We start from the raw sequence: 26524 nt of genomic DNA on the forward strand, positions 1-26524 counted from the left end.
CCCTGGGTGTGTGCGGGCATGAGTGTGAGCAGACAGGGCGGCCGCGCCCAGCTCTCCAACAGACAGATGGAGAGGGCACGGTGAGAGTGGGTCCAGCGTGGCCGAGAATGTGCTAATGGGCCGTGAAAAGCAAGATTCACGCGGGGAAATTGCTTCCTGGCTGCCTGGCCAGGCATGGTGTCCTGGGAGTTGCTGGCTACCAGCCCACAGGGGGCTCGTCACCCTCTCTGAACTAAAACACCCCAAAATACTGACATGGTAGCCAGGTGCAGCACCAGGAACGTTAGATGGGGATTGAAAGACCTAGGTCCACACCCAGCTTGGCTACCAGCTTGCTTATCCTTCTGGGCCTCAGTTTCCCTATTTGAAAGACGGAGATGAGCAGCCCCAGCCCCACTTCCTCCTGGGTTATCTGAGAGACGTCTCCGCTATGCAGGGATAGGAAGAGGTTCCCGCTACCCAAGACAGGTTACTACCAACTTCCTCTAAAGGAAACCCCCCCACCCTCACCCCGAGCCGCCCAGAGCCCAGGTGTGCCTGTGGGTCTCAGCAGACAAGAACACTGTTTATGGGGCCTTCCAGACACAGCAAGTCACCGGACCCTCCCTCCACCTTGGCCTCCTTGGTGGTCTGATTGTCGGGGGTCCTGACAATCTTTAGGGTCTTCCTTTCATTGGCTGCTTCCTCAAACACACCCAGGTCTCCCTCGTTCTGGAAAAATAAACCACCATCCTGCCCCAAAAATTAAAAACCAAGAACCTTTCTCTCGACCCAGCAGCCTGGGCCACTTCCTCCCTCCCTTCTTTGCTGCCAAACTTCCAGAACAAGTGTCCGACACCCGCCGCCTCCTCTTCCCACCTCCCACACTCCATGAACCCACCACAATCTGGCTCCCACCCCCGGGCTCCCAGGAAGAAAAGCTGCGCCAGGCCCGCCTACCCGATGCCCCCGGGCCCTGCAGCGCCCATTGGACCCCCTCGCCTGGCCTGCCCCACACCAGGCGCCATTTGGTCCCACCGACACCCAGTCTGAGGCCCCTCCTCCTTTTCGTTTCTGGGTTGCTGTGCTCTCCCCGGCGTGCCCCCTCACTGACAGCCCTTTCACTTCCTCATCTTCCCCCAACATCACAGCAGCTCCCTGTTCTCTCTCCACCCGTTCTCTTACCATGTCCCCCTCCATGCCCTCTACCCGGGCCATTAGCCGGGATCTCTGGGGAGGCTCTGGGTGTTCATAAACACACCTAAATTTTAATAAAATTATTCTGTGTCTGTGCATTGTTCTGGGCAGAGGATGCATATTTTTTGTCAGCTTCACAAACGATTCTGTGATGCCCCTCAAATGGTGAAAGCCACTGACTGTCAACCAAGATTGAAATCTGCTCCTAGATAGCCCCTCCTCTCTTCGGAGTACTAGTCCCAAATTTCCAGCTACTCACCACCTTGCCTGGATGCTATGCTACGTGACAGGCACCTCATAATCAAAGTTCAGTCTCCTCCCCAAAGTCTCCCCACTCTCAGTCAAGATACTGAAGCATTCTATCTCTTTGAGATGAGCTGGGGTGATTCCAGAAAGTTCCTGCTCAGATGCAGAGCTGTTGTCTGTGAGAGGACTAGCATCCAGCACCTCATGGTGGTCAGTAACTCACAGCCCAGGTTAGCTGATCGGATCACTCAGGGCAGAGCAAGGCCTGGGGGCGTGGAACCCAGAGCAGATGGGGTTAGGACCTGTGGGGGAAGGGACAGCGCTGGGGTCAGCCACCGGCGCAGCTCCACCAGAAGGGCCAGAGTGTGGCTGCGTCAGAGGTCGGTATGCCCAGTAATATCTCACCATTGAGGCCCACTCTCTCCCCATTCCACAGATGAAGATATCGAGGACTCCTGACTCATCGTCCATTGCTCTTTCCAATACCCCATACTCTCAGATCAGAGGGGCCCCTAACCTGGGGTCCACAGATGGGCTTTAGGGTAGGGGGATCTTTGGGAAATAATATACAACATTCTGTGGGTTGGAGTGAGTGTGCATTTTTCTGGGGAGAGTGGCTGTGGTTCATATGAGATTCTCTGAGAGCCCCTAGATTCCCAAAACAGCTAAAAATCTGGGGTCAGATTTTTCAGAAACAGAAGGAATATCCTGTTTCCACAACACCCACTTCTATATATTTCAAATAAATCTCTTTACCTTTTTGGGCCTTAGTTTATCCATCAGTGAAATTAACGGTTGCTCAGTCACTTTTAAGCCTTTCTCTCTTTCTTTTTATTTATTTCTTCGTAAGCAGCAGTGCCCTTTGTTAATAACAAACAAACAAAACACAGCTATGAAGGTCTCCAAATGGCAAATAGATCAGAGGAGACAGGGGCTGGGGGCTCACGACCTCCTTTGCTTGGCTTTCTCTCTCTTTTCCCCAGCTCAGCACAGCAGCTCTGCCCAGAACCTCACAAACTACAGCATTTTCCAGCCAGAAAATCCTCGGACCTCTTACTGAAGCCACACATCTCGCCTCCTCCCACCCCCGGCTGCAGCTGCCCCCTCCCAGGTGCCAGAAGATGCTGTAGGGACGTGGTGTCTTCGAGCTGTCCCGCACCCCACAGGCCTGCCCCATGCCAACCCAGCAGAAGTCTCGTGGGGGACACAGAAGGCCTGGGAACCGGAAGATTCTGTTTGCTGCAGGGAACATTGAACCAGCAGAAGTTCCAACATATTCCTTGTTCTGGCTGTGCATGGGTTTTCTTGAATGGGTTACAAAAAGGAAAATAGAAAAATATTCACAGAGCTTGGGGGGAGGACCAGAGGAGGCAAAGCAGAGGAGATGCTGAACGGCTGTCGTCTCCCCAGCTTCAGATGGCCTCCTGGCCTGGCTCCCTCCCAAAGGCTTTGAGAAGTTCAGAGAGGGGCTTCCAGGGGTAAGCGAGCCAAGCACCAGGCTAGAAAGAGGTCGGAGTGCCCAATTCTCGTGTGTCACAAGCTGTGTGATCTTGGGCAAAGCCCCAGCCCTCTCTGGGCCTCAGTTCCCCATGGGAAAGACAAGGGAGCACTCCTCACTCCGATATTCTGAGTGAGACTGAGGATATTCCGGCCCTCAAACCATCTCCCACTCCATGCTTGTAGCAAAGCATCTCACTGGGTGAAGACAGGGATGTGGGGCAGGAGGGAGATGGGGGCACAGGGCTGTGAATGCACATTTATCTACTACCAGAGTGCTCACTGTCTCTTGAGGCTGCCTCCATCTAGAGGAGCCATTCTGACCATTGCTTATAAACCTTATGTTGAGCTGAAATCTACCTCCCTGTTACTCTGCACATTCAGCCCTGCTCTGCCCTCCAGGGCCACACAGAGTAGTCTGCTCTCTGCTCTGGGGCCCTAGGACATCCCTGTGGAGATGAGAGGAGAGGGCACACCCTCTGAGGGGTCTCTTCTTCCTGCTAAAGTCCCCCAGCTCCTCAGCCCTCTCTCACTTGATGTAGCTTCCAGACCTTCATCACCCTGCCTGGACCCCCTCTTCTAGACAATCTACAGGTTTTTAATATTCCCCCTAGACCCCAGACATCCAAAACTTGGGGGAAGGCTGAGCAGGCCTAAGAAGTGTGGGACCCCAAACCCTCCCAGGCTGACATGCTCCAGCAAAATACACACCTCACGCCTTTGCCCGTGCCGTTCCCCCTTTGAGGAACACTCTTCCACCCTCTTCCCTCTGATTAACTCTTATTCGGCCTCCAGCTCCCCAGCATCACCTCCTCACGGGAGCCTTCCCAGATTCCTCCCTCACCCCAACTAGTTGAGGTCTCTTTGCAGCTCATAGCTACATGTTTGTGCTCATAGCCCTTAAAGTTGCATTTAAATAATAATTTCTGAAGTGATTTAATTAACATCAGCTTCCCAGTAGACTGTGAGCCCTGAGTGGGCAGAGACTACATAAGTCTGGCATGAGGTACCTGGTGGGCTGAGCCCAGGGCCGGGAACAGAGTATGTGCTCAGGAAATACTTGTTGAATGGAGGCAAGAGTCATAGACATGTACCTCCTTTTATATGACCCCAAGACACCAAGGCCCTCACCCTTCTCCAATACAGAAAGTCCCACTTGCCTTGTGGCTATGCCCCATGAGGACCTAGAGGGCCTGGGCTGGGCCTCAGCAGGTTACGACACGCTCTGGGGGCTGCTCGAGGCTGGCCTGGGGTGGGAGGCTTCCTACAGTGCCAGAGAGAAGCTCAGAAGAGAATGTGACACGGGCAACATGCACGTAGGAGAGGGTGGACTGTGGCAAAGGACCTGCACGCAGAGAGAGAAGGGGAGAGAGAGAAACAGAGCCAGAGACCAGAGACACATAGAGAAAGGAAGAGAGGGACAGGTCAAGAAGAGACAGAGAGAGAGACAGAGCGAGACAGAGAGAGAGCCAGAGGCCCAGCCAGCATGATCTTGCTCTCCCTGCACTGGGAGGTAGACTTGTGCTCGATGCTGTTGGAGCCAGTGTGTGTGTGTACATCCATATGCACCCGTGTGTGCGTGTGTGTTTGCACTAGCAACAGGATGCAGGCGTTGCATTCCAAGGCTCTGCCCTCACCCCACAGAGAGGCCCGGGGCCCAGACTGCAGGGGTGCTAGCAGCAGAGTCACTGTGTGCTTGCACAGGGAGGCGGCAGGCGGGAGGAAGGCTCCGCAGCGTGTCAGTGTGTCTCAGCCTGTGTGGGGGCAGCTGTGTGGGGGCGGAGGGCTGCGGCATGCACCAGAACATGTGCGTGCCTGCCGCTCTGATGGCTTGGAGGGGGAGGGAGGAAAGGCTGTCCCCTCCCCTGTCCCTACCACCCCCTCCTTGAGGACCTGCACCCCAGCTTCCCATCCTTGGCCGCTGGCCCCTGCACATCATCTGGTCCCCTACCCTGCCTTTGCCACGGCCTCTCCCTGTGGCCTTGGGCAAACTATTTCTCTCTGGCTGTTGGCTCACCATCTATGCTATGAGCAGACAGTGTCGCTGGTCCTTCCAGCCCTAATGGTCCAGGAGTCTGAAATTTCCCATGTGTGCCTTCCACAGACGGAGGTTGAAGAGGGGAGCAACTCTAATGGGGCATTCCAGCATCTGCAGAGGTATTCTGATCCCCATTTTACAGATTGTAAAGTTGAGGTACACAAACAACAAGGGATCCACTCAGGGTGGCCCAGAGAATTAGAGGCAGAATCATGATTGGAAAATAAGCAACAGCTCAGAGTTCCCTCACCCACAAGGCCACCGCCCCTGCTCCCTACACACAGCACCAGGGGTGGTCCCTCTCCTCATCCTTCCCTCCATGTGCTGGAGACCTGCACGCAGGTCTAAAGGCTGCCACCATCCCCCTGAGCCAGTCAAGCCTCCTCAAATCTCAGTCTTCTCATCTGTAAGATGGATGAGTCAGCCCTCTACGTGCCTCAGAGATGAGCTAATGGATGGAGAAGTGCCTGCTGGCCCCAAAGTGCTGTGAATGTGAGAGGTTGTTAGAAGCAAAATAAAAGCACAACCCTCGTCTCTGGGTGGTACATCGATGTCCAATATCTCTCTCTCCAGTGTTACACCATTGATCCTCCTAACAGCTCTGCCAGGGAAGGGCGGGAGTGCTAAACACATTTTGCAGATGGTAGAGCTTGCATCCAAGAGGGAACCTAAGCACACAGGACCCTGGACTCCCCAGTGCAGGGAGCTACCTCTGGGCCCCAGTGTCCCCCACTGATCAGTCCAGCTCAAGCCCAGTTCATGATACAAATCCATGGAGGTAAGAGGGGGCGGGGGGCTCCGGAGCCAGCTCTCTTCTCTCCCTGTGCCAACCTTGCTGGCCCCTGGAGCCCCTCCCCCAGCCCCAACACCACCCTTGAGTCAATTTCAGATGCCTGTTTCTAGAAAGAAAAGAGTGGGTTGTGCTCTCTCCAGTCTCTCCCTCCCTGCCTCTCCCTCTCTCAAGTAAAATCTCCTCTGGAGGCTTTTCTGCACAGCCCAGTGATTACACAGGCTGCAGGGCGATCCTCTGCCGCCCTAACCTCTCCTGGGAGTGGGACTCAGAGCCCAGAGAACGTCAAAGGCTGGGGGAGCGTCCTCCCTTTCCACCTCCTGGAACCTGACCCCTTCGCCCATCCTGGTCTTCAGAGAAGGCCGGGTCTGCCCGGAGCTCTGGCCCCGGTGCCCAGGTCCCCCCTGACCCTGGAGCTGGTGTCATTGCATCCTGCTTCCGAACAAGCTGCTCTGCCCCCAAGGTCTGGGCTTTCATTCCTCTCCTTCCCTGGGAGGAAGGAGGATCCGGGTCAAGGGAGGAGGGAGTGCGCTAGTCTCTGGGTCTCCAGAGACAGCCCCACATCAACCCTCTAGGGGACCTGGAATCAAGTTCCTGGCTTATCTGAATTATATGTTGCAGTGGGCCCTTCATCCAATAGCATCAAGAGGCCCCAGAAGCCCCTGCCCAGGGCCCCCACTCCAGCCTACACCTCCCATGCTGGCTGACCAGGCGGGAGAGGGGCAGCTTCTCTTTCATCCCTAGCCAGCTCTACCCCAGGCTCCTTGAAGGCCTGCAGTCACAAGCCAGGCCTCACTGGGCAGGTCGCCAGGAAGCCCTCTAGAGGCACATGCCCTTCTCCCCCACTGGGCAGCCCAGGGCCCTGCAGAAGGCAGTCCAAAGGCTCCCATGTCCCCTTGTAGGGCCAACCCAGCTGCTTCTGCCAGAGATCTGAAGTGGGCTCCTGGAACGGGGACTCAGCTTCTGGCTGGTGCTGCAGCATCCCAGCTGGCAGGGATGGTGGGTCACCAATGGAAAGATGGGCCCTCAGGCATCTTTGTTGCCTCTCTCGACAGAAGAGGAGCTATTGATTCCCTGCCAGCCCGGGGGTGGGGGGCAAGGCTTGGTCAGCCCCTCCCCCAAGCTGGGCAAACTCCAGGCAAAAGGTAAACTCGTGGCAGGGCCCGGGCCCAGCCCCAGCCCACCTAGCCTTTGAGGGCAACGGTGATTCCACGGCCGTCCCTTATTGAAGACCCACTGTGTGCCAGGCTTGTCACTGCGTCTTCATGTGCACCATCTCATTTTATCCTCACAGCCCTTTTTTATCTCCAGATTACAGGTAGGGGGAAGAGGTGCCGTAGCCTGCCCAGCGTCACAGAGCCATGGATGGTGAGGTCCAGAGCCCGTGCCCCGTGCTGGGCGCTGCCCCTACCTGCCCCACTGGGCCCTTGGACTGTAGCTGCCGTGCTGTACTCCCCTCCTCAGTGACATACCCCGGCCTTCTCAACCCAGGCATCAGAGGTGTGGAACCTCATCCCCTTTTTCCCAATCTAAGCATCCTTAATCTCGGCCCATCCATAGCCTTCCGATGTCTTGCAAGCTCCTGACACTGCGTGCAACGTTTTGTAGGTTTGCACACTTCTCTGGGCAATGCAGACTTAGCCTTTCATCAGATTCCTGGAGGGATATGTGACCTAAAAAATGTTAACAGCACCAATCATTCCGGAAGAGGTCCGAAATTGATTAGACAAGGCCTAGCCATGCCTGCCACCCTTGGTTTTCCTGCCGTGGCCACACCAGGGCTCCCCGTCCCCAGAAATTCTGCCCCTGCCCCAGTCCCTGCCAGGCACCCTGGCAGGCACTGGGGCTGAGAAGGCTCACGAAAGCTCTCTCTACCAAGTCGCCCCCACAGCACCCAGTCTTAATGATATCCATCTCCTCTTGGGGCAAAATATCACTTTTATTTTCACTTTGAGGGCCTGAGTCACATCTCAACTCCATTTCCCTGCACTCTGTGACGCAGTCCTGCCAGAGCCCAGCCTTGGTCGCTCCCTGAAAGGCAGCTCCCAGCTCGTCAGGGAATCCTCGGCTCCGGTGGGCACCGGAAACCGGCTGAGAACGGGTCCCTACATGAGTTGAGCAGACAGCCCCTGTCCTCCAGAGCAGCCCTAAATATTTTGTTCCTGCTGTCCCCCCCACCCTCAGCACAAAAATATACTCAGAAAGACCAGGAAGTCTGCAGAAGAGTGAGCACACATCTGCACATGGATGTGTGTCTGTACAAGGGAACTAGTGTGTGCCTGTAGATGTCAGGATAGACTGGTGTGCAAGTGCGTGCGTGTGTGTGTGTGTGTGTGTGCAGGCAGCCTACTTGTACACAGCCACAGGCCCACCTCCCACACATATGCAGACACCAGCATGAGCTCCACATGCCTACAGCACCCACACTCCCACCCGAGCCTGGGGACCCAGGCCCCACATGCACACACACAAATCTTCCTGTGTGCATGCCCCCAGTCCTCACAGATGTGCGTATCCAGACCTCACAGGACACCACCGTGTCCAAGTCCCACAGAGATATATGTGCATCCTTATACAGACATATATTTGCACACACCCAGACCTCACACACGTTTGCCAGCTGATGTGCACACAGCTCCGAACTGCCATACATGTGCACACACTGTGACACGTTTACACCTTCACTCCCATGCAAATTAGCCAACAGCACCCCTTGTGCCACTCACACACATCCACCCTTGCAGGGCACACTTGCATTTTCAGGCCTTACACATGAAGCACACACCAGCACCTCCTCGTGGTGCACACACATGAACACTTACACACCTTTTCAGTGCACACAAGTGTACCCGAGTCAGTCCTTATACAACAATACACATCAAAATGCACACTTGTGTGTGCACATCCAGACCTCACACCAGCACATACCTACTTACAGGGCCCCTCTTCCCTGCACTCCAGCTGCTACAGCGGGGACCACCCAGGCCACTGAAGCTGCTCTGCCCACAGGGCAAACTCTGCCTGGAAACTGTACCCCTACCCTGGATCCAGCCCGAATCCTCCACGCACCTTGGTGGGGGCATCCAGGAACGCTTCCCTGACACTCCACAGCCGACTGGGCTACCCCAAGGGGCTCCCCTCTCCCCCATCCTCCCACCCTTCTCTCCACACCAGTCATTGGAGGCAGGAAATGAGCGCTGGGGCTGGACAACTTGGCCAAGGGACCAGAGCTGGTGCATCCTCACGCCACTAGCCCCTGCACCAGCAGTGCCCCCTCCAACTAGCCAGATTGCCCCTCCCCTCCTCCACAGGCCCAGGAAGCCTCATCAGTTGCTCAGTTATTAACCCCTGCTGTACTGATGCCCTCACTTCCAGAGGAGCTGGGAGGAGGAGGAGGGAGGCAAGGGGACGTGCTTACAGGGAGAGTTGGCCACTCTGCGCAGCCGCTGCAGGTGTCTAAAGTCAGGAAGGACTACCTGGGAGGTAGTGAACTCTGTCACCAGACATATCCAAGTTGAGGCCAGATGGCCACCTCAAGAGAAACTCGACAGGGGATTCCAGCCTTGGACTCAGCTGATTGGGAAGATCTCTTTTTAACCCTGAGTTTCTAAGAATTCGTGTGTGCCCAGGTGATGTGCACTCATGTGTGTGTGCATGAGCACACTGACATGCATTGTCAACCCTTTGCCCCTATATACACATGCCTGGCTGGCCTCGGCACATTGGTGCACCCGCAAACATGCCCACACCCGGCACTGGGCACCCCGCACATGCAAGTGCCCCCAAACACACGCAGCCTTCCTCCCTGTGTGTGCACAGGAAGCATTGCAGGTGCACACTCCCCGCTCATGACGCTGACCCCCTGCACCCTCTGGGACTCTCTGAGGTGCAACTCACTTTCCCAGTTCCTCGAAGAGCTGGTACTCTTCCGTGAAGCGGGTGCAGGTGATGGTGGCCATCCCGGCGCTGGGAGGGCAGGCGAGGCTCGGGGGTGGAGGACCAGGACTGGGTCGCTGCTGCTCTGCTCCCGGAACTAGGGGCCACTCGCCTGCCCCTGCTGCCGAGTGCAAACTGAGAACCAGCTTGACTGACGAGCCCGGGGCTTCTGAACAGGGCACTGTGGCTGCTCACAGCCTCGCGAGCCTTCGTCAGCATCCAGGTCCCCATGGCAACCACCTCCGAAACGCCCTGTTCCCGTTGCCCCGGTAACTGCCTCCCCAACACCTGCCTGCCTTCCACTGCGAAACCTGCTCCTGGACGCCCTGGCCCTACTGCACACAATACTGCAGACCTGTGTGTGTCTGGGGGTGGATGGACCCAGCTCCCCCAAGGTGATGGACCAAGGGAGGGGCTGGAGGAGGGGGAGGAGAACAAACTTAGTCCACAAGTGATCTTCTCTCTCCCCACCTCCCCCACCTCCAACTGTGGGGCCCTTGTAGCAGACAGGATGGGATTAAGTGGGGCAAAAAGGCAGTTGCCATGGTAACAGCCAGTGGCTGCCACATTCCGGGATGGTCCCCAGAAAAGACAGGATGCAGTTACCCTGGCAACTTCTTCTCCTCTGGAGAGACAGGTATTGCCCCGTTGCCCTGACAACAGCTGGGTTCTAAGGTTTACAGGGAACCTATAGCTAATTCATTGGGATCTCTCTCTCTAAGTGGATCACTGCAGTCTCTGTAACTGTCTCTCTGCTCCTCTCCGTATATTTTTGTTTTTTTTTTTTTTGCCTCCACCTCTGTCTTTATTTTGCTCTCACTCTCTCTGCTCTTTGCCATCTTGTCCATCACACTGAGACTCTAGCTTGGGGGAGAAGTGCAGAGGAGACACCAGGATTCTGCAGGGAACAGCCCTAGCTGCCCGCCCACCCCCACCCCTCACGGCTGTGACAGTTGGTGGCCTCCTGGGGCCTCTTCCGTAACCTCGCCCCCACCCCAGGCCTCCAGAGGGACCAGGGAGATCTGGTCTCCTGTGGCTCATGTCCCAGTTTCTGCTTGTGCTTCGAGTCAAGGTGAAAGAGCTGGAGGCGGCCGTGGGGAGGGAAGCACGGCCTGGCATGGAGGGGAGTGGCCACAGACCTGCCCTGAAATCCGCATTCCCAAATTTTGTGGACACTTTCCCTGCCAACTTCAACTCTTCAGGGCAGCTGCCATATCTATGGCCCCAAGATCTCACTCCAAGGCCTGAACGGTTGAGAAGGAGAAGGACTGGAGTTTAAGGATCCGAGTTCAATTCTAGCTCTGACATTTTTTAGCTGTGTGACCCTGGGAAAGTCACTGCCCTTCTCTGAGCCTCCAGCTCCTTTTCTACAAAACAGAACAAAGCTGCCGCTGCAGAGGAAGGCTGTGAAGATAGAGTGGGCTAAGGGCTGTGGAGGCCTTTGTACGTAAACACAGGCCTCTTTTTCGTTTCTAGAAGAGGAAAAGGAAAGTCTAAAGGGGGACGATGACCACCTCCATCACTCCAGCGTGGACTTAGAATCTCAGACCCTTCACACCCACCGCCTCCACTCAAGCTCATCTCACAGCCCACCAGGCTGAGGTCTCGTGCCAGCAGTGGCCCACGAGCACAGATCAGATAAAAAGATCCAGGATCCAACCCCACCCCTTCTGAACCTCCAAATTGCCTTATTGCTCACCTCATTTGCTGGACACCTTGTCTGCTTGTTGGTAATCCCCAACCCAGCAGGTCCCTGACTCACGACCCTAGGTCCAGGGGCCCCTGAGACGTCTGGGGCCCCCTCACAACTCTGCCCCTCTACTTGGGAGTCGGGGGTGGGAGAGGATGAGGGGGTTGGCTCTCCAATGCAGCCACTTCTTCCCAGGAGAGAAACGGGAGGGAGGCAGAGGGGGAGGAAGGGCGGCGAGCAAGAGAGGGGGTAATGGCTCAGCCACTAATTGCACCATTACCACCTTCAGAAAAAGGAAAAACCACTCAGTTTTGTTTCTGTGCACAATATGCTTTCCGCTTCTGCCGCCAACGTTGCAATTCAGAGGCAGAGAAGAGAGGCCCGTGCTCAGGGGCTGCACAGCCAGTGGGCAGCGGGTAGAGCACAGAACACCCCTAGAGGCTAGGGGCTGACACACTGTAAATGCTCAATTATTATTATTGAGAGACTCAAAAATCCCTCCCTCTTCCCACCACTCTCTGAATTTTGGAAGTACACACCACTATCTTCAAGTCCCAGGACATTCTCTGAGTCCCCACTGGAATCGAGCTTGCGGTTTGAACATCACCTTGCCTGGACCTGGTTTGCAGAAATGCCTGTGGAACAAAGGGCTGGGGCTACAGGGAGAGGGGTCACGAGGCCTCCAGCTCATCAGGTGCCAACACAACGCTGCTTTAGAAATTAACAAGTAAAACATAAGGCAAATATGCCCAGAGGCTGTATTAATGGGAATCTAATGTTCTGAGCAAAGGAGGTGATAGCCCTGCTTGGTTTGGAGCTCACTGACCGCTTCACTGATGACATGGAGCATGTTCAGAAGAGAGCAGAGCACATGGGGGGAGCTCCGGCCATCAGGTCACAGGAAGAGCTAGCGGTGACTCAGAGGAGGACTTGAAGGGGCGGAGGCGTAGACGGCCAGCTCTCTCCCTGTCTCTGATGGGGACCACGAAGGTGGCCTATGTGGCTTCAGAGGGCAAGACCAACCCAGCCCCATCCACCCATCACCCCAGTCACCCGTCTCTCTTCTCCCTGAGTTCCACCTACCTTTTCAGCTCTCCTTTCTCCTCTCCTTCCTCTCTCTCACTTTTCCCCGTTTTCTTCCTTCCCTCCATCGTGCCCTTCCTTCTCAGTCCTACCTATCCTTCCTAGTCCATTTCACCCCTATTCTTGTTTCTATCTCCCTTCCTTTCTGTCTTGGTATCTGTCACCCTTCTCTCCCTCCGCGTGCTGGCCTGGACCCTGTGCACACAGTGCTGGAGGATGGGCAGGACCCAGGCTGCAGGATCCTGCTGGTGGAGAGATGGCCGCAGAGGAGGGAGAAGAGGAAAAGGTCTCATCGGCAACTCCAACGCACGCGCACATACACACCTCTGAACCTTTGAGAACCTAGCGCAGGGTGTGGGCACTGCCTCAGACGGGCACCCCCATCCTGGTGTAACTGCCACCCTGCCGAAGAGGCACGGTCGCTAATTCACTGCCTCCCCTGTGCCCGCGAGGCTGAGGCTGGCAGCTGTGCCTGGCGGTGGCGGGCAGCGAGGAGCCAGCCCTGCCTCCGTGGCGCTCAGAGAATGAGCGATGACTGCATCAGGGGGACTGTTCCTGCCAGACTCCCCACTCCCTAGGGCCATGGCAGGCATGCAAGCCAGCACGTGTGCCCCCATCTGCAACACGTGTGTGGTACCCAAGAGCCGGCCTGCCTGCCACAGGCTGGTGGGCAGGGGTGGGGGCCCTGGAGGTGGCTGAGCATGGCCCTGTACCATAGGCTATACCCCACGTAGACACGGAGGGACACACGGGCCCAGGGCCAAGTTCCTGGGCCATGGCAGGGGAGTGGGTGAGTGACTGCAGCCCCAGTAGCATTGTGACAGCTGACTCAAATCCCACCTTCCACAGCCCACACACATGCTCGCATGCACGTGCCCGAGTGCCCCAGGGTCCTGCAGGTCCTGGGCAGGCGCCACAGAAAACGTGCCATCCGAAGGGTCCCCACAGGCCTGTCCCACTAAGGGCAGTGAGCGTGGGGAGCAGAATCGGTGGAAAGTGGGCCAAGAGAGAACTGATCCTGCAGAGGGGCTAGGTGGAGGGTGATTTGGTTAACTAATTGCAATAAGTAACGCCAGGCTTGCACCCTGAAGGGAGAGAAGTCAGGGGTCAGGGAGCACCACACAGGAGGCACTGGAAGCAGGGAGCCAAGGGGCAGAGGACAACGGCTGCTGGGCCAGCATCTGCACAGCACAACCTGCAGCGGGAGGACCCCGGTTCAAGTTCTGCCATCGGCTCTGAGTACTTACAGCAGGTCTTTCTCCAGCTGGGGCCTCCACTTCCTCCTGAGAAATATGGGGACAAGATGTTCCTTCACTCACTCCAAGGACATGAGAAATAGTTATTTCCACTTTAGAGCCAGGCCCTGTGCTGAGCGCTATTTATACATTTGTCCACAACAAATGTGCGTGGACAGGTACAACGTTGCCCGTTTTGCAGAGATGTGATGTGTCTTACCCATCTAGAGTCTGTGACTTCAGCACCCCCACCCTGTGTTCTTTGGCCTCCCTAAGGGCTGGAAGGGCCCTAAGAGAGCCCATGCCCCTTACAGATGGGGGACTGAGGCCCAGAGAGAGGATGCTGCCCTCCCGCAGTCGCACAAGTCAGGGGCAGAGTCAGTATGACAATCTGGAACTCCTGACTCCCAGAACAGTGCTCCTTCCCTTACCCTGTGCTGCCCTCCCTCTTTATGGCACTGCACGGCTACTTGCCTAGGTCCCAAGGTAGCCAGCAGGCACCAAGTGAGAGGAGGAAATGGTGCCAAGGCCCAGGGTAGAGCTCAGAGCCCTGCCCCTCCAGCCAGGTCTAGGGTGCTCTCCTGGCTCCTGGGGGACTGCTCATCCCTGCCCAGAACTCCACAGGCAGGGCCCAGCTCAGGCAGGGCTGCCCGTGGCTCCAACCCATCTGGCTGACAGATCTGCTGCCATCTGGCCCAGCCAATGGGGAAAGAGGGGGCCTGGCTGGCATCTCTGGGCTCCACTCCCCCAGATCTATGACCCAAGAGGCCAGAGCTACCTCTGGTCTGCCCTGCCTCTCACCCTTCCCCACCATAGATGGTGAAAGCATCTGCCTGGCACTGCCAGTCAGGGGTCTGACACAGAGCCCAGACTCAGGTGCCCCAGCTGGGAGGCATGGAGGGGCCACAGGAGGTAGGTGGGAGCCACGCTGATGGCTGGGCAGAGCAGAAGCCACAGCAAGCAGGCTGAGCCCCTCATCACCACACCCTGAGTCCTCGTCGCTCCTCATCCAGAGACCCTCCACCCGTCTCGGGCCCGGGCCAGCTGCCAGCACCCTGGTTAGGCAGGCTTGGGGACTGCTGGGTGTGGACCGGGTCACGGGCTGAAGCTTGAGTGGGGCTCCTGGGCTGTTTGCTGGGTTCTGGGTTAGGTAGGACTCTGAGCCAGGCGAGTGCTAGGCCGGGTGTGAGATTAGAGCGAGCCTCCTTCTCAGGGCATCAGGAGAAGGTGCCAGCCCCCAGTGCCAGCTGGACCCTCTAGGTTTGGGGCCAGGTTGGCCACAAAGGGTTGCCTTGGTGCTTAGGGGAGAGCAGTGCACCTGTGGCCCCAAAGGCTGGGGCCCAAGAAGAAAAGCAGGGCTGGAGCCGGAGGCTGGGCCACCCTGCTCAGAGCCGACTCAGCAGGCGTGGGCGAGGCCTCTGCGCAACCGGTACTGGCCTAGAGCTGCAGGGGAGCCTGGCTCCATGCTGCTCTGGAAGGACCCAGCCCACCCAACTGGGACAAGCACCTGGCAGAGCTGCAGTATCCTGGGTAATGGGCAGACCACAACCCACCCCTGACGTATGCCAGGCCTGGGACGCCGTCCCAGTAGGCAACTTCCTCCAAGTCTCCCTCCTGAGCAGGCAGAAGTGCTGGCAGTGGCTGGAATCCAGAGGCCTCAGCCAGTCGTGGCCCCTGCCCCACCATGGCCTGGGCATCAACATCCTCGAGTAAGAGGAAGGTGCCCGCTGGGGGAAGCCATAAGAGATAAGAGAGCAGTGCTGGGAGGAAGGGGCCTAAGACACAGATGGTCACCTCCACCCTGTGCCCCAGGTCAGATGCTCACTCCAGGGCTGAGCCACCTCTGCAGTGAAGATGCAGCTCTGTAACCAGTACTTGAACCCCGCTCCACTGCACCGCACCCACCCCACCCCACCCCACCCCACCCGTCCCGCTCATCCCCAAGCTGACAAGTCCTAACAGGCCTCCTTTGCCAGCGACAAAAATAACTATTTTCAAAATTCACAGCAGGGCTTTCGCCTACACACGCTGCGCCGGCTGGAACCTGAAGGGAGATATGCAGAACGCAGTGTGCGGATGGAGGCACACTATGCAGCAAGCAAGCTTCAAAACCCCCATGCCCTTCCTCCCCACCACTCAGCCCATGCCCCGCCACACACACACACAGCGGTACCCAGAATGGCCAAATGGGAATGGCTCTGAGATCATCCAGTGTACACAGGGCGACATAGGTCCAGAGGGAGTCTGGGGTTGGCCTGAGGTCACACGGTGGATCTGCGGCAGGGCTGGACCAGAACCCATACGTTCCACCTCCTGGCCAGGCTGCCCACCTCCACTCCCATTCACTTGGCCACTGGTCAGCTCACATCTGCCCCCAGTACGCACGTGCACACACCCACGTGTGCTCACGGACAGCAGCGCAGCCCTCCCTTCTGTTAGTGCACTTTAATCAAGTTCATGTGCTCCTCCACAACCGTTATCTTGGCCAGTCCTCTGCAGCCCTGTGAGGTAGGTGGAGCCAGGCTAGCATCCCCATTTGCAGATGGAGAAGTCAAAGCCCAGACTGGAAGGACTGGGTAGAAGGTCAAAGCAGAACCCAGGTGTCCTGACTGTTGGTTCAGGGGTTCTTTTCACAGATGTTTCCACCACCCTTGATCCTGCAGCAGCTAACAGCCGGGCCAATTCCTCTGGGTGCTGGGGGCAGGAAGGAGAGCTCGCCACCACAGTGCCCACCACCAGTCTGGCTCCAGGATTGGCCCAGGCCACGTGAGGACCCAGGAAGGTCACCTCCTGATCCCTGCACCTCCACACTCAGCACTTAGGGATCTCTTCAGAGAGCAGCCAGATCGCCATGCCTCGACTAGGGTCCAGGCTGGAGTTGCCTGTGTGGCCCCTCATCCAAGCAGTACCACAGAGGTCCAGGGTTCAAGGGCAAGGCGTTAAATGAGCTGGAAGGTGGCAAGGTCGGCTGGGAACTCCACCATGGCCCTAGGCACCAGGTCTACACCACAGAGCCACAAAAAAATTGGAGCTCATATTACAGATGAGGAAACTGAGGCCCGGAGAGCTCATGCGAGTCACCCGAGGTCACAGAGCAAGTCAGTGGAGAGGCAGGACTGGGACCCAGGCATCCTAGTCTAGTTTATTCCCCCCAACCCCCAAGCCAAGCTCCCCATCCTTCAACTGAGGGGCTCTCCACCCTCCATTTCCCTGCAGATGGGGACCTGACCTCAGGCTCCTGCCTGGGGAGGATCAGGGCCAGGCTTGATGAGGGAAGTACATCTAAGGGTACAGAGATCCTCGTCTCCCCCACATCAGATCCGGTGGGACATCAGCCTGGTGTTGAGTTTACGGAAAAACGATCGCAGCTTGCAAATCTTGCATTTTTTCTTGCGGCGCCCCCGGGAGAAGCTGCGAGCCCTGCCCTCCTCCTCCTCTTCCTCTTCTTCTTCATCAGTGGCCCACGGCCCCCAAGCACCTCCATTAAAGTCGGGATGGGCCCGGGGATTCTCAGCCGGGTAGCGCACAGGGATGGCTGTGCGGTTATAGTCCACCAGGCGGGCCAGCAGGGCGCGAACCACGTCGGGCCGCTGGTCAGCCAGGTCCTCCCTTTCGTAGGGGTCAGCACTGATGTTGAAGAGCCACACGGCCTGGCGGGCACTGGCCATCCGCTCCAGGTTCCACCAGCTTCCGGGGAAGGCCGCCAGTGTCTGCGGCGGGATCCAGTCACCATAGCCGGGGTCTCCGGTCAGCAGCTTCCACTCGCCCACGCGGATGGCGGCCTGCACAGCGGTGTTCCAGATGCCGAAGCCACCCTCCAGGGAGCCATGCCGGGCGTGGTTATAGAGCGGGTCAATGTTGTGCAGGATCTCAGTGCGTGGCGAGGCCCGGCCCTCGCTGATGGCCGGCCACACGTCATAGCCATCTAGCCCATCAGCTGCTGAGGTGGTGCCACCTGCCAGACCTACCAGGGTCGGGTACCAGTCCGTGATGTGCACCAGCGCCCGACTTGTCCGTCGCTTTCGCTTGAGGAGGGGGCTATGGACGAAGCCCAGGCCCCGCACGCCACCTTCCCAGTAAGTGCCCTTGCGTCCTCGAAGTGGCCAGTTGCTGCCCCCTGAGAAGGTCTGGCCACCATTGTCACTGGAAAAGATGATGACACTGTTGTTGTAGAAACCATAGCGCTTGAGGGCCCAGGTGATGTTGCGCACAGCCTCATCCATGCAGGTCACCATGGCTGCGTACTTGCGCCGGGCCACGTTGCCCATGGTGCGGTAACGGTACAGGTACTGGCGAGGGGACTGCAGGGGCGTGTGTACCGCCTGGAAGGCCACGTAGAGGAAGAGGGGCCGCCGGGGGCTGTGGTTGGCCAGGATGTGGCTCACGCGCTGGGCGTAGAGCATAGTGGAGTACTGGCCGCTGAGCCCCCAGGCCACACTCTCACCCTCGTGCAGGTCAAAGCCGCACACCCCCGGGCCATCACAGTTGTCATAGGTGTAGTAGTCCACATTGCCCGTGAGCGAGCCCAGGAAGGTGTCGAAGCCCCGACGGGTGGGCAGGCACTCTTTCCGGTAGAAGCCCAGGTGCCACTTGCCCACCATGTGGGTGGAGTACCCTGCTTCCTGCAGCTTTTGGGGCAGCGTCACCTGGTCCAGGGGCAGGCAGTTGGGCTGCCGTGGGCGGATGATGGAGTGCTGGAGGCCTGTGTGGATCTGGTACCTGGTGGGAGCAGGGGGGCACATCTGAATTATCTCACTAAATCCTCACCGCAACCTAGAGGGTGCATATCATTATTATTCCCATTTCCCAAATAGGGAAGCTGGGCCTCAGTAAATTAAATCACTTGCCCAGTGATTCACACGATTAGTAAATGGAGTTGGGATTTTCCAGACTTCAGAGTCCCTCATTTCTAAAGCACTAACTTGCCTAGAGCAAGTCCTGCTCTCCCAGGCAAACTCCTACTCACTCCTCAAAGCCTGGCCCAAATGTTACCCCCACTGTAAAGTCTCTCATTACTCTTCCAAAGAACGAGCCACTTTCGTTTTTGGGTTTCCCCAGCATTTAGTACACACCATCACTGTCCTCCTTAGCCATGGGATTCTACTCAGTTGTACATGCCCTTGGGCCCACTGATATGTAAGGGGACTGCCTCTTACTCAACCTTTTATTCCTAGCACTCAAGAGATGTTCAAAGGACACTTAATTACTTATGGAATGAACGAATGAAGAATGCCACTCCGAGAATTTTAGAGCCAGAAGAGACCCAAGTCATTGTCTAGTTTATTCACTTCGTCTTAAACAGAAACTAGTGTCCAGAGGAGAGGAAGGGCGTTGCCCAAGGTCATTTAGGGGTCAGGGGCAGAGCCAGGACTTGAACATAAATCCAAGCAGAATCCAAGCACAGACTGTTTGCTGGCAAACTAGCCTGCCACTTCTCTTCCTGGGGTCGGGGGTGCTCAGTTTGCTCGTGTGTAGGAGTGAGTGAGTTAGGATGGGAGATCTCTAAAAAGCTTCCAGTTCCCAGATTTTATGAGACCAGTTGTTATGTGCCTGTCCATAAGTTCATGTGGCCCCTGGATCCGGGTCACTCACACAGGCTAATGCCTGAGGCAGGAGCAAATGGTTAGCAGAATCCTGCCTTCCTCAGTTACCCATTCATATCCCATTCCCCTTCTGTGGTCAAGGCCCCATGTGATCTGCTTATGGTGTCTTGCCTTTACTTAAGTCTTAAAAGTCCCAGAGTAAATAAGAAGCCTGGAGCTTCATAAGTGTATTAGAATCCAGCACCTTTTTCTCACCCCCGGGAGCATTCAAGTGAAGCTGAGACCTGAATACCTGACACCTCTAACCCCAGCCGGGTCAGGTGTTTCTGTTTTGGATTCCTTATCATAATCTGTTATTGTTGCTAGCTATCATTAGCTACTACTGCTATTTTTAATACCATATGCCACACATATTATTTCATTTACGTCTCATAAAAAACCTATAGGGAAGACTATTATTATCCCCATTCTACAGATGATGAAACTGAGGCTCCCAAAGGGGCAGCAACTGGCCCAAGTTCAGATAGCTGGACAGCAGAGGAGCCGAGCTTTGAACCCAGGTCTATGCAACTCATGCTCAAAATCTCTCATTTTTGTGGCCTCTGCAGACCTCAGTCAAGCTAATGAACGATTAGATTTGATACAAGAACGATTACATTCGATTATCCTAGGTCCTGAGTCGCAGCAGAGCCTCTGTTCATAGGGGCTGGGCGCCACGGAATGCTGGTTTGTAAAGTGGGTGGGCCAGCTCAGAGTCAGTGAAGCCTGTCTGCAAGTGAGTAACATGAGAAACTTTGGCCCTCTCCAGCTCCACCAAACACGGCTGGATGCATTAACAAACACTAATGAGAGCAGTCAGCATCAGTCAGATGGAGCCAGCTGCAGGGGGCGGAGGGCAGACGCTGCCCAGCCACGCTCAGCTAACTCTGCAGATCAGGGGGCTGGAACGCTGCCCTGCTGGCTGCTCATTCCCCTGCTTAAACCAAAAGTCACCTCTCGGGAGAGAAATGCTAACTTGTGCACAATTCTCGGGAATGCAGATTCCTCCTCCCTCTTCTGGAGGTTAGTCAACACTGGTCTTCACCACCACTACCACCGCCCCTACCCGCAACACATATCGGTCCCTCTTCCTCTTTCTCCTGTTCTCTCTCTGTTCCTGGATCTAAACGCTGAGCACCGGATGGAAGGAAGAAAAGGCACCTATTTGACTTCCAGCTCCAGGACCCCTGCCAAGCACCTGGCCTCTCAGGCCCCTCTCCTACAGACCCTGAAGTTGGGTCCAGGCATGAGTTGGGCCCTCCCTGACTCCATGCCTCAGTTTCTCTCATGCAGGAAACAGGGAGACTAAGGCTTTGGTTCCTGAGCTCACACTAGTAGCTTTTGAATGGAACCTGGGAGAAGGCATGCCTTGGACCCCATCCAGGAAGGATTAGCTTCAGCCTCGCCAAAGGATTTTCTCCTAAGTGGCCAGAGTTTGCCTTCTACACCCCCACCTCCCGTTTCCTTGCTCTTTTAATCCTGTAATCCTGCCGCCTTGCCTGTGGACAACTCGTTATGGAGAAAGAAGCATGTTTCCCTAGGGCTCCCAGCCAACTTGGCAGGATTTTGAAGACGAAAAAACAGAGGCTTGGAGAAATGAAGTAACTAGCCTAAGGCTACACAGGTCACAGCATCCTGTGTGTGTCTTTCGTCTGCACCAATTCCTTGGTTTCTTCCCAATGTAGTCATCAAATACTATGGGGACCCTAATCCCTCCGGTGACATAGAGGCTGCCATTTATTGACAGTCTAGCAGGTTACATGCAAATCATTCTGTCCTCACCACTCCTTTTCAGGATTAAAAACTGTTCTTCACCCCATTTTATGGACAAGAAAACTGAGGCTTAGAGATGTTAAGTGATTTGCTCAGGGCCTCAGGGTGTGTGAACAGAAGCAGCATTCAGACCTAAGTGTCAGAGGCTGCTGCGTTCCTCCAACAAGGGGGTGACCAGATGTCTCCTTCTCATGGTGTGGAGTGTGAGTGTCCTAGAACATCAAAGGGAGAAGATCTCAAAGATGATCCAATCGATTCAGTGTGCAGGTAGGGAAACTGAGGCCGAGAAAGGACAAAGGACTTACTAATCATCACACAGCAAATTGGGGATAGAACTGGCACCGAGCCCTGGTTTCCCAGGTCCCAACAGGGGAGTGTAATTACGGGGGAAATCTCCCGACTCGGTTTATTTGGGGCTTGGACGGCCAGCCCCAGTGGCTTGGGCCATGCCTACCTGCCGGTGAGAAGTTGGCTCCGTGAAGGCGTGCAGATGGGCTGGATATAATAATTCTCCAACTTGACACCCTCGGCCGCCAGCCGGTCTAGCGTAGGGGTCTCGATATCTGAGCCATGGTAGCCCACGTCGTGGTAGCCCTGGTCGTCGGTGAGGATAAAGATGATGTGGGGAGGCTGGGGTGGAGCGGCCGAGGGCTGCTCGCTAGCCTCCCCGGGCCCGTCGGCTCCCAGGCTCGGCTTGGCCCAGTCCCAGGACAGATAGCCCAAGCTGAGCAGGCTGATCAGAGAGACGCCGGTGAGGGCGTGCATCGCCATGCCGGCCCGCGCGTCCCGGCGCGCAGGGCTCCCAGGGCCTCACCGCCTCGCGCGCCCAGGGCGCACGGCCCGCACGCACGCCGGCCGGCCGGCCTGGACGCTACGAGAGCGCTCAGCGCCCCAGGGGATGGCCCAGCGGCTGGTCCGGGACTGGCGGCCGGACGGCAAGGCCGGCACTGCGCGGCCGCAGCGGGGCGCTCTGGGGAGGTCAGGACCGCGCGGAGCTGCCTCCCGCCGCCTGAGCGCCCGCCCTGCGCCGCCCTGGCTCCCTCTCCCCCAGCTTAGCCAGGCCAGCCTGAGACTCGGCGTGGCGGCTTCCAAAAAGTGCTCTCCACCATCCTCTGACTCTCCTCTTCCTTCTAGTCCTCGATTTCTCCCGCCTCCTAATTTCTCTCGCCTTGCTTCCCCTTTCTCCTCCCCTCGACCCTCCAGCCCCTGGCCCGGCCTCTCGCCCCGCCCGGAGTCCTGAGAACAGTCGGACTCCCCGCAGGGAAGTGGGCAGGACCCCAGTGGGGAAGGGGAGGGAGGCACGGGTTGGGCGCGCCTGGGGGACACCGCTGGAGAGAATGCGAAAAAGTTGTAACATCTGCCGGGGCCGAGCCCCAGGTGGAGGGGCGGGACAGCTAGCGGGCTCCGCCCCGCGGGCGGGAAGCCCGGGCAGGCACGGCCCTCTGGCTCCAGCCTCCGCCCTGGCTCAGACCGGGGAAAGGAGGGAGCGGGGCTGCTTGACTTCGATGGAACAGCTCGGGAATGGCCCGGTCAGACATTCCTCGATCTTGGATTCTTCGCATCTCTGAGTGCCAGCCCTGGAAGGGACGCGCGAATATTCTATTCCAACCAGGTCATTCTACAGTTGGAGAAACTGAGGCCCTGAGATGGGCGGGAACTCGTCTAAGTCACAGAGCAAATTAGTGGCTTCTCCCCTGGGGCTCACTGTGGCTGTTAGAGTGGCAGCTCCTCTCTGTGGGCAGTGGAGAAGGGGGACGACTTTGGCTAGCACCAGGGCTGGAAATCAGGAAACTAGCTAGGTTCCGGCCTTGCCAGCTTCCGTCTCCCAACCCCTGCCCCTCTTTATTCTGCAACCCACAGCTAGAATCTTAGAATGCCAGCGCTAGAATCCAGAGGACAGAGGCTGTGGTATACATCTCGTATCCACAGGGTCCTGCAGCTCTGTCAGATCTGGTGCCTGAATGAATGGATGACTGGGCCTCGAGGGTCACCCAGACCAACTCCCCCCCAAGGAAATCTCCACAGCAGAGAACTTGGGGGACTCCCAGGACAGGCAAGTATTATAAATGAGTAAAGGAGGGGTCCAGCTGTATTGCCAGAGGAAGAGGGGCTGTGGGGAGCTGAGCGAAAGACCACAGCCTGGAGTCCAGCTGGCCACTGTCATGCAAGAATGTGGACCATTGTTTCCTGATGTTCTGACTTTCCAAGAACACCCAAATCCAGATTATTATGAGAAATATTTCCATTATTAAGTGTTAGCAACTAATCTAAAAAAAAATTTAAGCACTGTGGGGGGCCAATCAAATCTATCTGAGGAATATTTTAGGCCATTGGGTGCCCCGTTGGCAACTTCTACTCTGCATCATTGTTTTCCAGATTTTTACTGGGCTACATTTTAAATGAGAAAACTGAGTTAAACACAACCAGTTAAATACTACCAGCACTTCAAATGTTTAATATGCTGATCTCCAGGAGGGAGGTTGGTAAATCTGTATTTCCCATTTATGTGACCAAGGACCTTCTTTTTCTCAGAGCTTCTCAAAGGGCCAGTGTTTTGGGAACTTGGAGAAACAAAGACTGCCCAGGTGCGTCTTCTCTCCTAGCATCTTTCCCCTGCCAGTGCTCTGTCGTGATCCCTTCCCTCTTCTTTAAAACCACTGTGTGTTGGGAAAGAAACCAGACCTCCAAAATAGCAGCCCGAGTGAATCTGCATTTTGAAATGAGGACTGCGTGGGGCCGCCGCTCCTGTTTGCTCAAAGCCCCATATTTAGGGTGACCAGATTTATCAGAAGGGAAAACTGAGCCTCTTGTTCTGGCAGAAGAAATGTTAAGGACAGACAGGAAAAATACAGCCTTCTGAGAGGAATGCTGCTAAAACGGTGCTTCTGGAGGCTTCAGCCGGAGGCTGTCCTGGGGTCAAAGTGGGACAAGTCACGGGAGGTCTGATGGACTTGGTGTTTGCGGTCTTTGCATTGTCCCCGACCTTGGTCAGGAGGAACTGGAGAAATGGCAAGGGGGCTGGGGATGGGGATTCAGCCTGGAAGAAAAAAGGTCCAGGGAGGCAAGCTCCCAGGATGCAGATCTCTGTGGGGCTGTCACAGGGACAAGACGAGCAGAATTTCCCAGAGTTCAAGACGGTGGGCTCTGACATCAGACTGCTTGAGTTCAAATCCTGCCATTTATTTGGGGTCAGGCTGTGGGCAAATTATTTTGCCCCCCTCAGCCTCAATGTCTTCATCTGTAAAATGGGATAATAACATAAATGAGATGCAATAGAGTGGTCAGTAAGGTACCCAGCACATATTCAGCACTCAGCGAATGTGAACGGTTAGGATGATTATTCTCTGTGGTTCTGAGAGAAAAGACTAAGTCCTGCGGGTGAAAGTTACTGGGAGACAGATTTCAGGCCAATTGAAGGGATTACTTATGTAGGAAATCTGGCAGCTTGCTTAATAAAAGGATGGCAGTGATGGGTGAATCACCATGTGGCGAGGAGTGGGTGGACCTCTCGGCCTGACTCTTGTTCCCCAATGTTCACATTTCTTTTAAGAGTCCCTCAGTAATCACCAAAACCCACAGTGGCCTCAGAGGGCACCATTACCCCTCTCATGTTCTAGGGAAATAAACACTGACCCTCATCTCTTCCTTTAATGCCCTTACTGGGCCAGGCTGGAACATTTAAGCCAGACATTTCCAAAGGCCCAGGGATGACAAGGGGGAAATAAACACAAAATGTGAATCCAGGTCATATCGCTTTCAAGATGAGGCTCATCTATTCTCCCTTTGTGTTCTCTGCAGGATGCCCACCTGCCTTCTTCCCTGGGACAATGTCCATCAGCCCTACCCCCACGCAGGAAGGCTCTCAAGAACTCCAAGATCTCTCAGGTTCAGGCCCTAGAAGTCAGGCTCAGAGAAACAGAAGTTCCTTCTCCAACTAAGCTAGCCTTTGCAGTGTCTATCTCAGGATCCGCCTGTTTCCAAGGTGATTGAGAGCAGGAATATCCACCCCATACAGGGAAGATCTGGCCCCCTTTCACATAGGTGCATGTTTACCCCATAACCCCCAAAGAACAGCTGCATTAAGGATACCTAAGATCTGCACACGAAATGCAGATCAGATGTGTATCAGGTGCAGATCAGGGGTATAATGTTGATACTTCCTGTCAGAGATTTCCATTGATGAAATCAGACTTCAAAAAGCACTGAGCTCTTGGGGGCTGGCCCAGTGGCATAGTGGTTAAGTTTGCACGCTCCCCTTCCGTGGCCCAGGGTTTGTGGGTTTGGATCCCAGGCGCAGATCTACACCACTCATCAAACCATGCTGTGACAGCATCCCACATACAAAAAATAGAGGAAGATGGGCACAGATGTTAGCTCAGGGCCAATCTTCCTCACCAAAAAAAAAAGCACTGAGCTCCTCATTACTGGAACTATGCAAGAAGGGGATAAAATGCCCATCATCCACGAGGTAATAGGAGAGATTCTTGAGCTAAAATGAGGAGCAAAGCTAACAGACTTTGAAAGTTTTTCCAACTTGAAAATGTTATGATTCTAATTATTTATCCCCAGAAAACTTTAGGATGTGGAGATTAAAAAGTGGAAAATGGGGTAAGTCTGTTTTGTGGCTTTGTCTTTCATTGCTACGTACGGTGTGTGTGTGCATGTGTGTGTGTGTGTAGGTATGTATGTATGTTTGACCATCTTTGAACTAAAATTATCTTAGTACAGTTAGTATTTCTGACTTAAATGACCTTGGCAAAGATGCACAGATTATGCATGTGTCATCCTCTAGAGGTCAATTTGTCTAGGCTGGACCAAATCAAGGACCTAAAAGAAAACACAGAAGGCCTCTGCATAGTCAAAAATGTCACAGAGTTCAATGCCTTAACTCAGAGGAGAGCTCCTCAACGTCCTCACTCCAGGCCCACTGACTCTGACTTCATACACAATCTTACAAGACTAAGGATTTCGTTTCCCACCCCAAGAAGATTGGAAGCAGCTCAGAGGGAACATATAAGAAGGTGGCTTGAGGCAATTGCCTGATTTATAGTAATATAGTTTCACAGTGAAAACATTAAGGAGAAACAAAAGAATAAACATAAAAATCAGACTGATGAATTTCAAAAGCCCAGGAGTTTGGGGCCATTTGGTGCAAAGGAGCAAAGAGCTATATCCACCTGAACAGACCCAAAGGCATCACCAAATCACAGCCCAGCACAGAAGTGAATGATGGGTCGCCCTCCAGAGTTTAAATTCTGTTCTGGATCCTCTTTTTAAGAAAGCTGGGGAAGGCATCAACTATTTTTTAAGGTTTTCATCCACGTGGTTACTACAACAAGTTCACGGTGTAAGCTTCAGTGTAGAACATCCTCCTTGAAGACACAGGCTCAGGAGGCAGTAACATCTGCAGTGGGTTCCCTGGTTATGAGGATGCTGCACCTCTGTGATGTGGAGGTCAGACTCAGCGTGCTACTCAGA

The 26524-nt window shown here is 55.4% G+C and overlaps 2 protein-coding genes across 6 annotated transcripts in view; both read right to left on the reverse strand.

Annotated features, from left to right (window-relative positions):
* CAMK2A (calcium/calmodulin dependent protein kinase II alpha) overlaps window positions 1-10549 on the reverse strand; it is a 62403-nt gene extending 51854 nt beyond the window's left edge. For all 5 annotated transcript variants that reach the window (XM_058544058.1, XM_058544030.1, XM_058544048.1 and 2 more), the window contains exon 1: window positions 9645-10549. In XM_058544058.1, the coding sequence (XP_058400041.1) occupies window positions 9645-9706 (62 nt within the window). In that variant the 5' untranslated portion in view covers window positions 9707-10549. The remainder of the gene's footprint in view (window positions 1-9644) is intronic.
* Window positions 10550-15626: 5077 nt separating this feature from the next.
* On the reverse strand, window positions 15627-22361 carry ARSI (arylsulfatase family member I). Its single transcript, XM_058544003.1, has 2 exons — window positions 21501-22361; window positions 15627-18410 (listed from the first exon to the last, which is right to left on the reverse strand). The coding sequence occupies exons 1-2, from the start codon at window positions 21815-21817 to the stop codon at window positions 17006-17008; spliced, it is 1722 nt and encodes a 573-aa protein (XP_058399986.1). The 5' UTR covers window positions 21818-22361; the 3' UTR covers window positions 15627-17005.
* Between the last annotated feature and the right edge of the window lie 4163 nt (window positions 22362-26524).

The sequence above is a fragment of the Diceros bicornis genome, chromosome 1 (assembly GCF_020826845.1).
Source record: "Diceros bicornis minor isolate mBicDic1 chromosome 1, mDicBic1.mat.cur, whole genome shotgun sequence".
Lineage (NCBI taxonomy): Eukaryota > Metazoa > Chordata > Mammalia > Perissodactyla > Rhinocerotidae > Diceros > Diceros bicornis.